At 40.7% G+C, this 12,163-nt stretch overlaps 1 protein-coding gene and 1 pseudogene across 1 annotated transcript; one reads left to right on the top strand and one right to left on the bottom strand.

The window, feature by feature from the left end:
• Positions 1–532, top strand: LOC107474968 (cytochrome P450 736A117-like; the record flags this gene model as incomplete). The annotated part of the gene is given in 1 exon segment (XM_016094611.3): positions 1–532. A coding segment is annotated over 1 exon segment (513 nt), but the record flags the coding sequence as incomplete, so codon positions are not given.
• The window catches only part of LOC107475059 (shewanella-like protein phosphatase 1), a 22,250-nt pseudogene that overhangs the window by 6,669 nt on the left and 3,418 nt on the right, over positions 1–12,163 (bottom strand).

Below are 12,163 nucleotides of genomic sequence, written 5' to 3'. Positions count from 1 at the left end.
CAAGATGAAGTGAGAACTGTTGTTGGAAACAGAGGCAACATAACCGAACAAGATTTGGTTCACATGAACTACTTGAAAGCTGTGATCAAAGAAACACTTCGGTTGCACCCTTCACTTCCAGTTCTAGTTCCTAGAGAATCCACCAAAGGCATCAAGCTGAATGGGTATGACATTGAAGCTGGAACACAGGTGTTGGTGAATGCATGGGCCGTTGCAACGGATCCAAAGTGTTGGGACCAGCCACTTGAGTTCAAGCCAGAGAGGTTCTTAAACAGTTCGGTGGATTTCAAAGGGCGTGATTTTCAGTTTATTCCTTTTGGTGCAGGAAGGAGAGGGTGCCCTGGGCTGCAGTTTGCCACTGCTCTTGATGAAACTGTGCTGGCTAACCTTGTTTACCATTTTGATTGGGATTTGCCTGCTGGTTCTAAGGAATTGGACTTGTCTAAATTTTATGGACTAGTCCTGCATTTGAAATCACCTCTCTTGGCTATACCAACCCCTTATTATGAATGAATAGTATTGAATTGAATAAGTTATTGTTGGGTATATGAAGATGGTAAGATGACAAAATCTTATATTTGTGTAGTGGTTTCAAGGCACGATTAGATCGCTTTCTTTAGAGAGATATTTGTCCCCACACTTAGTTGCTATAGGGTTGATGACAATACTCTCCCAGGATACAATGAAACCTAAGAATTTCTTAATTAGCAATAGTAAGAAATTCTCAACTCTCTTGAACAAAGAAAATCTCTTAATAGTAGTGTAAATTGTACGCTTAGTACTTCATATCTGAAATAGTGGACAAGGACTTATTTATACATATTGCACGTAGCAATTATGATTAGTTACGTATACAAATGGTTGTGTCATTTCTATTGCCAATAGATACAATGTTTTGAACATATACAACTCTTAAAGAGTTGTGTCCCTTTAGCCAATAGACATAATGTTTTGAACATACACAATCCTTAAAAGGTTGTGTCCCTTCAACCAAATGGTACAAAATGGTTAGTAACCGTTTATTTATATTAATAATATTAATAATAATATTAATAATATTAATAATATTAATTAATCAAATTTGTAAATACCCTTCAAGACGTCTATAAAACCAATCCCTCTAACTCATAAGGACTCAGGTCACATAACTCACTTCAGTTTATTGTTCTTTATCCTCTTATAACTCATATGCTTACTTGAGCATCGGAGTGCTTTGTGCAGGTGCTCCCACCGCCGTGTTCCAGAAAGCCGAGGTTAGAACCGCATCGTTGTACCTGGGCGACATATAGCTCGATCAAGGATCCAGGTGCTCGACTAAAAGCCACAAACCTCGGCGCATTCAGGACGGAACATTTGGCGCCCACCGTGGGGCCCGATATCTAACCCCACTCTATTTCCACATTACACTTTATTTTCTTCTTTTACGCAAGGTTTATCAACCTTCTAACATGGCTGATAATGGAGTTCATCAACTCAGTCAGGCCGAACTTATGGCCCAGATGGCCGAGCTGCAAGCGAAAGTCAAGAGGTTAGCAGAGCTATCAACCCAGAACAGCAAACGAAAGGAGGGCAATTCCAAAGGCTCAACCCAAGGCGGCACCGATCTAATAGGTGTCAACCCCCCAAGGAGAAAATGACCTTAGACAACCCATTCTCTGAAAAAATCACGAATTATCAAATGCCGAAGCATTTCATACTCCCTTCCTCTCTTGAGCCATACAAGGGGATTGGTGACCCCCGGGCTCACATTAAAAAATTTCAATCTATGATTTTTTTAACGGACCTAATAACGATCATGTGCTTTGCAGAGCTTTCCCTACTTACCTTGACGGAGCTGCTTTGCTTTGGTTTTCAAAATTACCTGCCGGATCAATCGCTTCATTCGAAGAACTAGCAAGGTCTTTCATCGAATACTTTGTGGCAGCACGAATCTACGTACACGGATCGGATTATCTCAGCACCATCCGCCAGGGTCCACAAGAAGGATTATATGACCAGGTTTACAGATGCCACCATGGAAATACCTGATCTAAATCCTGCCGTCCACCTACATGCCCTCAAAGCCGGTCTTCGACCCAGAAAGTTCAGAGAAATAATCGCGGTTACAAAACCAAAGACACTAGAAGAATTATGGGAAAGAGCAGCGGGACAAATGGAGATTGAAGAACTCCGTGAGGCCGACAAAACCGAAAGAAGACCAAGAAGGAAAGACGACAGAACACCAAGATCGGTGAGCACTAAAGACCTCGACAAACCATTCAAGCTCACCCCAAAATTCGACAACTACACCAGATTCAATACGAAGAGGGAAAAGATAATCAAAGAAATATTCAACGCCAAGATTATAAAACCACCAACAAGAGCTGGGAGCTACCAAGATCAGCGATTCATCGACAAAAGCAAACATTGTGCCTTCCACTAGATATATGGTCACACAACCGATGAGTGCGTGATAGCCAAAGATCTCCTAGAAAGATTAGCTCGGCAGGGCCTCCTAGATAAGTACATCGAAGGATGGAAGTACAAGGAGAGCGACAGGAACAAAGAGGAACGCCAGCAAACCTCGGCAAGCAAGGACACCAATAAATGGTCAAACAACAACCCACCTAAAGGGGTTATAAACTGCATATCCAGGGGATTCGCGGGAGGAGGCGAAACAACCTCGGCAAGGAAGCGAAGCTACCGTGCAATGCTAGCAATCGAAGGAACAACCCCGCCAAACAACAAAAATACGCCTGACCTAGAAATCAATTTCAACCAAACTGACATATGCTCGGCCGCCCCTCACTCAGACGATCCGGTGGTAATCTCTATCCAAACAGGTGACCTTTTGGTAAGAAAAGTCCTTTTGGATCCAGGTAGTAGTGCAGATGTCCTCTTTTACTCTACTTTTTCAAAAATGAATCTATCCAAAAAACTAATGCAACCCTCATCCAGAGAATTAGTAGGATTCTCTGGAGAAAGAGTGCCGATCAAGGGTTATATATGGCTAAGGACAACGATGGGAGATGACCCGTTATCAAGAACCATAGACATACAATACCTAATAGTTGACTGCCCTAGTCCTTACAATATTATTCTCGGAAGACCTGCTCTGAACATGTTCAGCGCAGTCATATCTACTTATCATCTATGTGTTAAATTTCAGGCACAAGGCGGCAAGATAGCGACAATACATTCTGACCGCCAACAAGCTCGGCAATGCTATAATGCAAGCCTAAAGAGATCGGACACAAGCCAGAAACAGTGTGAAGTCCAATCAATACATGGCACGGAAGTCTTGTCTCTGGCCGAGCTTGATCCTCGAGGGGACACCCAAGAAAGACCTCAACCAGCAGATGAGCTCCAGAAGATTCAACTGACCCACACACTGGAACAGGTAACATACATCAGTCAAGCACTACAAAGACAAGAGAGGTCGGAGCTGATAAGATTATTACAAGCCAACGCTGATCTATTCACTCGGACCCCGCATACATGCCCGGCATAAGCCCATACGTAATCTACCACAAACTGGCCACTAACAGGACAAGCCGACCTATAGCTCAGAAGAAGAGAAACCTTGGGGCGGAAAAATCAAGGGCTGCCTTAGAAGAAATAGAGAAGCTCCTTAAAGCCAACTTCATCAAAGAAATTCGCTTCACCATGTGGCTCTCAAACATGGTAATGGTAAGAAAAAACTCAGGTAAATGGTGCATGTTCGTCGACTTTACAGATTTAAACAAAGCATGCCCTAAAGAGACTTACCCTTTGCTGTGCATCGATAAACTCGTACACAATGCATCAGGTTTCAAAAGTTTGAGCTTCATGGATGCATACTCTGGCTACAACCAGATCTTCATGCATCTAGAAGACCAAAGCAAGACAACATTTATAACTGAGCATGGTAATTTCTGTTATAGAGTCATGCCTTGTGGTCTAAAGAATGCAGGTGCAACCTACCAACGACTGATGGACAAAGTATTCCGGCACCAAATAAGTCGAAACATAGAAATTTATGTGGACGATATGGTAGCCAAGACCACTCAAGAGCCGTCACACTACGACGACCTCAAAGAAATATTCGAATAGATCCGATCATACAATATGAGACTCAACCTGGAAAAATACGCCTTTGGAGTTCAAGGAGGAAAATTCCTCGGATTTATGCTAACCTCACGAGGAATTGAAGCGAACCCTGAAAAATGCGAAGCAATACTCAACATGGCAAGCCCTAAAATGATGAAAGAGGTACAACAATTAGCAGGAAGGGTAGCCGCACTTTCTCGATTCTTGCCAGCAGTATCAAGTCGATCATACCTGTTCTTTCAGACGATCTTAAAGAATAAAAAATTCCAATGGACAACAGAATGCGAGAAGGCATTTGCCGAGCTTAAAACTATCTTATCATCACCACCCATGCTGCAAAGACCTGTAGTCGGTAAACCCCTATATTTATATTTGTCTATTTCCAATCACTCTATAAGCTCGGCTCTTGTCATTGAGACAGGAAAGACACAATAGCCAGTATACTTCGTCAGCAGAGTCATGCAACCAATGGAACAAAGGTATCCGAGGATAGAGCATCTAGCCTTAACACTCGTAGTTACAGCAAGAAGACTAAGGCACTATTTCCAAAGTCACACAATAATAGTAAGGACAAACCACCCATTAAGGCAAATATTGACAAAACCAGAACTGGCCGGACGCTTGACCAAATGGTCAATCGAGCTCTCGGTATTCGACATTCAGTTTCAACCTAGATTGGCCCTCAAAGCATAGATCCTCGCCGATTTCATCACGGAACTGACTATTGATGAGCACAACAAAACATGGGAGTTACATGTGGACGGAGCATCAAGTCGAGAAGGAAGTGGAGCCGGGATAATCCTGAAAGAAAGAGACGAAGTGATAGCCGAACAAGCCCTACAGTTCCACTTCTCGGCAAGCAACAACCAGGCCGAGTATGAGGCCCTCATAGCAGGACTCAAGCTCACCCTAAGCCACCAAGTACAAATCCTAACAGCACATTACGACTCCCTCCTGGTGGTCCAGCAGCTCCGAGGAGAATTTCAGGTAAAAGATCCTTTGCTAGAGCAATACTGGCTCATAGCAAAGGATCTCATTTCAAAATTTAGCTCGTTTACTATACTACATGTGCATAGAGAACAAAATGTTAGAGCAGACATATTATCCAAACTCGCCGCCACTAGGGCAGATACACAAACATCAGCATTATCACAACCTACACTTACAAAACCCAGTATTGAACTATTATACATAGAAAACATTAACCGCCTCCATGTTTGGAGAACACCTTTTTGTTGAGTACATAAATACAGGTACCATACCCAGGGACGAGCTCAACCCACAACAGTTCAGACGTAAAGCGGACTTCTATACAAAGATAGCAGGAGAGCTGTACAGGCGCGGTTTCTCACAACCATTGCTAAAATGCTTAAGCAAAGATGAAGCAAGAGAGGTGATGGACGAAGTTCACGAGGGTGTATGTGGAAATCACATAGGAGGACAAGCTCTCGTCACAAAGATAGCCCGAACAGGATACTACTGGCCGACCATGAAGAGAGATTGCATAGCAAAAGTCAAGGCATGTGACAAATGCCAGAAACACGAAGTCATCTCTACAAAGCTGGCCGAAGTATTACACAGCATGGAGGTAAGCTGGCCTTTCCACAGATGAGGGCTCGACATCCTCGGCCCATTTCCAATAGCGCCAGGACAGGTAAAATTCCTTTTAGTATCAATATACTACTTCTCAAAATGGATAGAAGCACAACCCTTAGCAAGGATAACAGCCGAAAAGGTACGATCTTTTATATGGAAAAACATAATATGCCGATTCGGAATACCAAAGGAAATAATATCAGACAATGGTAGACAATTTACAGATAATAAGCTCGGCTAATTTCTAAAAATCTTTAATATACAGCATCATTTTAGCTCGGTCGAACACCCACAAACTAATGGGCAGGCCGAAGCTGCTAACCGAGTTGTGTTGTAGGCAATAAAGAGAAAGCTCGATAATGCGAAGGGAGAATGAGCTGAGCTAATCCCGGAAATATTGTGGAGCTACAACACCACAGTACATAACACCACGGGCGAAACACCCTTCAAGTTAGTCTATGGCTCAGAAGCATTAATCCCCGTGGAAACCGGGGTACCCACATTAAGAGCCGAGCTATACAACGAACAACAAAACATAAGCACCAGAAATGCCGAGCTTGACCTGGCCGAAGAAGACAGGAAAATCACCGCGATCAAACAAAGATCCTAAAAACAACTGGCAGAAAGGAAGCACAATAAGAGAGTAGTGCCGAGGACATTCATGGAAGGCGACCTAGTTCTCAGACGAACAGAGGAAGTCAGACGACCTCTAGCACACGGCAAGATCGCCGCGAATTGGGGCCCTTTTCGAGTAGCAAAAGTGCTCGGTATGAGGGCGTACCAACTTCAAACATTCACTACAAGAAACATCGTTAAAATCGACGGCCAAATCGACGGCTTAGCCGTCGATAATATTGAAATTCGACGGCAAAATAAACAGCGCAGTTGGTTGCTATAAAGCTTGTCGATTTTTCAAAATGCTAATAAAATCGACGGCTTTCATAGCCGTCGATAATAATCTAATAAAATCGACGTCCTTTCCGTCTGTAATATGGGTGTGAGAATTTTACATTCTTAATAAAATCGACAACATTGCCGTCGATATTATTATTTAAAATCGACGTCCTCTTTGTCGATAATTGATCAATAAAATCGACAGCCTTTTTGTCGATATTTAACTTAATAAAATCAACAACACTGTTGTCTATAATATGTTTAATAAAATCGACGCTAAAGCCGTCAATATAAGCTTGAATAAAATCGACAACATTGCCGTCGATATTTAACTTAATAAAATCAACAACACTGTTGTCTATAATATGTTCAATAAAATCGACGCTAAAGCCGTCGATAAGCTTGAATAAAATCGACAACGTTGCCAAGTAAACAATTAATGCAAATAAACTTTTAAATATATAAATAAAATTTATACAGAATATTAGATAACAAGACAAATAAACTTTTAAATATAAAAATAAAATTTATACTAAATATTAGATAATGAGTTTACAAATTTATCAAAATAATAAATAACCCTCTAACATAAAGACTCAAGACAAGATAAATAACTAAACTTAGACTTATATTCGTTTAAATTGTCATTATTTGAGTCATCAAAATCGTCGTCAGAATCATCCTCCCTTTGAGAACTCTGTGGTTGTCCTGGTCGCTGCAGAATAGGTGGAAGTTTTCTACCTGGGGCTGGGGTTGGGACTGGGGCTGGGGCTGTGCTTTTCTGAGAGCTTGGAAAAGTAAAAGGAGGAGGTGGGGGAACACGTGATCCAGAACTACTAGGACCCATGGCTCTCACATACTCAGTCAAACTGCTCAACTGATGACTAAATTGATCCATCTGTGAGTTACTGGTGTTGAGATCCTCACGCAAGGATTCAACAGTCTGTTGTCACTCTCTTTTCTCCCTTTGGTAGCGGTCTTCAAGCTCTCTATATTTAGCGGCATGTTGTTCAACTTCCCTATTGAATTATTATAGCTTGTTGCTGAATTCTTAAGCAAATGAAACCTAAGCATCAATCAAGTAAATGACACACAGCTTTTTCTTTTATGAGGGAAATGACGCAAACCTAAGCATAATGGCTTCTCACCAAAATTGGGCATCAATTGAAACATAGAAAATACATGAATTGCATAATAAGGCAAAGCAAAAAACAAAATGATTTTGTAATTTCATTTGAGTCATTAACGAGTAATGAAGAGTAATCCCAAATAAAAATTAAAAAGCGGTAGTGAAAGGCAAGAAGTGAAGGCTTTTGCAAAAAATAAAAGTTGGACTTTGAAACACTACTCCAAGCATTATTATTATTAAGAGTAGGAAGGAATTGAAACACTACTCAGACTAACCCAATATCTTTATCTTGCATTGCATCAAAATGTGTTCATGCCAAAGTGGACCCTTTTATTAGTCATATCATCTGTCTTAATAACCTTTCTATCCAGCTAGTACCAACTTGTGTATGTTACAAATTAAATTGCTACATATATATTCAACTTGTGTATGTTACAAATTAAATTGCTACATATATATTCATACGTAATCATTATATTGTACATTATTTATTCTTTGAAATTTCCTTCATAAGGAAGGGGTTTTTTCCTTAATAATAATGTATTATGATACATATTTTGTGGACTTTATTGCCCTGAATTATAATTAAAATAATATTTCCTATATAAAAACTATATATTATAAACCATGGGCAAGTTAAATATTATATTTTATAATTTTGGTTAAGATTGGTGTAAAACACAGGTTTAGTGCTGTTGTCCTAATAACATAATTACAAGTGACCTAAGAATAGGATTCAGTTTGAGTAGTGTTGAACACACGGTTTCATAAAGATCCACAGATATGAGATGCAATTTAAGTTGAACCACACACTCATCAAATAATAACCAAGCAAAAACTACCTGAACAAACTTGGCAAGCGCCTCCATACCAATTCGACGAGTCATAAGCATATCACTAGGATACTGTGACGCCCTATCAGAGAGCTCACCAAAGTTGAACTGCTCGCTCCAAAGGGAATGAGAACTAGATCCAGCAATAAAGCCATGAAGCTTCTTCTGCCGATCAAAAGCAAGCTCCCCACCACCCACAGCCTCGTGACCACCCTCAGAGATAACCTCAAAGGATACATCGTCCCTCTTCCTCTTGAACGAAGACGTGGGATGGGCAACAGAAGAGAAAGCTTGCTCTCCAGCATCCTTTCGATCACCAGAGCCACCAACCCCTTTTTCTTTCTTCTTATTTAAGAAAGACTGCAACTTGTTAGGATCCAACAGAGGAACTCGGCCACCTACAAAGAACCATCAATATCAGAAAACTCAACAAAAACCAACACAAACAACATACAACCAAAAACATTACCTATGTACGCTTTCAAACCCTCACTATCACCCAAATCATATAAACGCAAAATATCAGGAATGGACATACACTCCTCAGCAGCAACATTCTCAACAAGAAAGTCCAACATAAACTCCTCCTCCTCACTTCATTCGGAAGCCTCAAGGATTTAGCTCGGCTCAGAACACCAGTAGAGGGAAAATTTCTCACTAAGCTCATCATCCAAATAAAAGGGGTACTCAAACTCGGCCCAACGAACCTTAACAAACAGAGACTTAAAATTCTTGAAAGAAGATTTGTAAAGAAGAAAGAGAGACCAACCCGGGAAACTACTAAGACAGACCCACAAACCCTTGCGAACACCCTTCGCCTGAAAAAATAAGAAGAACAACGATAATGAACAAGGAAATGAAAGGTAATCCATCAGACATTGGAAGGCACGGAGGAACGCCCAGGAATTTGGGTGCAACTGCGATGGCGCACAGTTAAGTTGAGTAAGGACGTCATACTTGAAAGAAGAAAAGGGGAACTTCACACCAAGTTCAATCATACACGGAGTATACATGTAAAAATACTCCCAATCACCCCTACTCTCACAAACCCTATCACTACTGGAACAGGGTTGAAACTCAACGACAACACCAGAACCACCCCTAACAAAGTCCAAACCCCTCAACTCAGAAAGGGACTCGACACTGATAAAAGAAGAAGAATGGGTTCTAACGTCATCATGGACCCAGTGATATGGATCATCCTCCCTAACCTCAACAGCTTTCAATTTCTCTTTTAAATTTTCTCCCGCCATGAAAAGGAAACGAACAGCAACAGTAAAAGAAAATAGAGGAAACACTAACCTTTCGAAGACATAGCGAGAATAAAACGGTGAGAAGAGGAAGCAATGAAGCGTAAGTTCCAAAACAGAGAAGGTAACTATTATTGCAAGCCCACTATTGTAGTGGGTAAGTTAATTTACACCCACTAAGAAACATGGAAAACCCAAAAGGCAATAAAATACAATAAAGGCGACACGACTTGCGAAGACACACAAGTAAAACCACTCAAAACTCTTTCAAAAATTTTTCAAAACAAAACAACATTTAGCCACGTATGAAAGTCAACAACATCACTAAAGCTCATCTACCGTTCTATACAAAATATTAGACGACCTTAGGGGCTATGACGTGTACCCCATAATAATCGGCGAACAAACTTAGTTACAAACCAACCTCAAAGAGCGGAAACAAATAAACAGCACATGTCAATAATCATAAGGCCAACGTTATCTTCTAAACCGTTATCCTCAAACAGATTACACTACCCAAACTCGACTCTATACAAGTCAAAGATACTGATGACTGCACCCACCAGAGAAATCGGAACCTACAAGGTTCCCCACTAACGCAGGACGTCTATAAAACCAATCCCTCTAACTCATAAGGACTCAGGTCATATAACTCACTTCAGTTTATTGTTCTTTATCCTCTTATAACTCATATACTTACTTGAGCGTCGGAGTGCTTTGTGTAGGTGCTCCCACCACCGTGTTCCAGAAAGCCGAGATTAGAACCGCATCGTTGTACCTGGGCGACGTATAGCTCGATCAAGGATCCAGGTGCTCGACTGAAAGCCACAGACCTCGGCGCATTTAAGACGGAACACTTATCAAATATATTCTTTTCATATCGATGCATACAATATGTTTCTGGTAAAGAGACTTAAATAGAGACGAATGTTTAACAGTTAATAGATGAAGCTATACTGTTATGTGTAAGAAATTGTCATCTCCTTGCCAAGTCTTTAACATTCAGTTATTTGAGACAATAACTTGAGTGGTTCATGAGTTTGTATTACTATGGCCAAAGTTGTCTCATGGTTCAAAGTTAAAAAACCTGAAACACAGCTCCACCTTTTGCCTTTGCCATCTCGATCTAGTATATCTCCAACTTGAATCAACACCTAGAACAAGAAACAAAAATAAACGTCCACAATGTTAAAGTGATAAATCTCAAACCAAAACCTTTCAACTACTTTAGAACTTTATATTCTGATTCTATACACATTGACAGAAGAGACTAGTGACTAAATCATAATTAAAACTAAAAGCTACCAGTTTCTAAAAATAGGACCCGTACCGTTTCTCCACCAGTCCATAAGTCTTGACCATCAGAGCTCAATATAGCAGCCATTTGAAGTGCAGATCTAGCCTGCTTAAGATCTCTATGTAGATCTCCAACTATTAAAGAAATATTGGTTTCAATGAGATGCATAACAGATAGAAAACTTGCAATGAAGATGAACATTATGTCTAAAGCTGATTAACAAGAAGACACTCATAAGCAGGTTAATAGAATCAATCAATGGAAAACATCCCCATCCACTAAAACTTTCACTTTGACATTGAGAATTTCATACTAGAGTTCCACCATACAAGGCAATCAAATAAAATAAAACATGTAAGTAGTTCATCATATAGTTTAAAAATTTCAATAAAAATAATTAGTAGTAAAATAAGTGCATTGCTGATCCTATAAGAATTCCATCATGAAATACTTGAGAGTAGATGCACATAGGGGTGCACATGGCCCGGCCCGACCCGAAGACACGGCCCGACCCGAAGACACAGCCCGGCCCTGAACACTTTAGGGGCTAATTTGGTGTGATTTTACCGGATTTAGGACCGGGTAAGGGTTGGAAAAATAGACTGGTCATTATTTCGGGTCGGGTCCGGACCATAGCTCGGGTCACCCGAAGTCGGCCCGGTGGTCCGGTGGTGCACGAAATTGTGATCATCAATGGCGCCATCAACATGGTACGCACAATTGCAATCTCAACTTTTTATCACAACTTCGCACAACTAACCAGCAAGTGTACTGGGTCGTCCAAGTAATAAACCTTACGCGAGTAAGGGTCGATCCCACAGAGATTGTTGGTATGAAGCAAGCTATGGTCACCTTGTAAATCTTAGTCAGGCAAACTCAAATGGATATGGGTGATATACGAATAAAACATAAAGATAAAGATAGAGATACTTATGTAATTCATTGGTAGGAATTTCAGATAAGCGTATGAAGATGCTGTGTTCCTTCCGTCTCTCTGCTTTCCTACTGTCTTCATCCAATCCTTCTTACTCCTTTCCATGGCAAGCTTATGCAAGGGTTTCACCATTGTCAGTGGCTACCTCCCATCCTCTCAGTG

This window comes from Arachis duranensis, chromosome 2 (genome assembly GCF_000817695.3).
Source record: "Arachis duranensis cultivar V14167 chromosome 2, aradu.V14167.gnm2.J7QH, whole genome shotgun sequence".
Taxonomy (NCBI): Eukaryota; Viridiplantae; Streptophyta; class Magnoliopsida; order Fabales; family Fabaceae; genus Arachis; species Arachis duranensis.
Note: the sequence above shows the minus strand (reverse complement) of the source record. Positions and strands in the feature narration are given on the sequence as shown.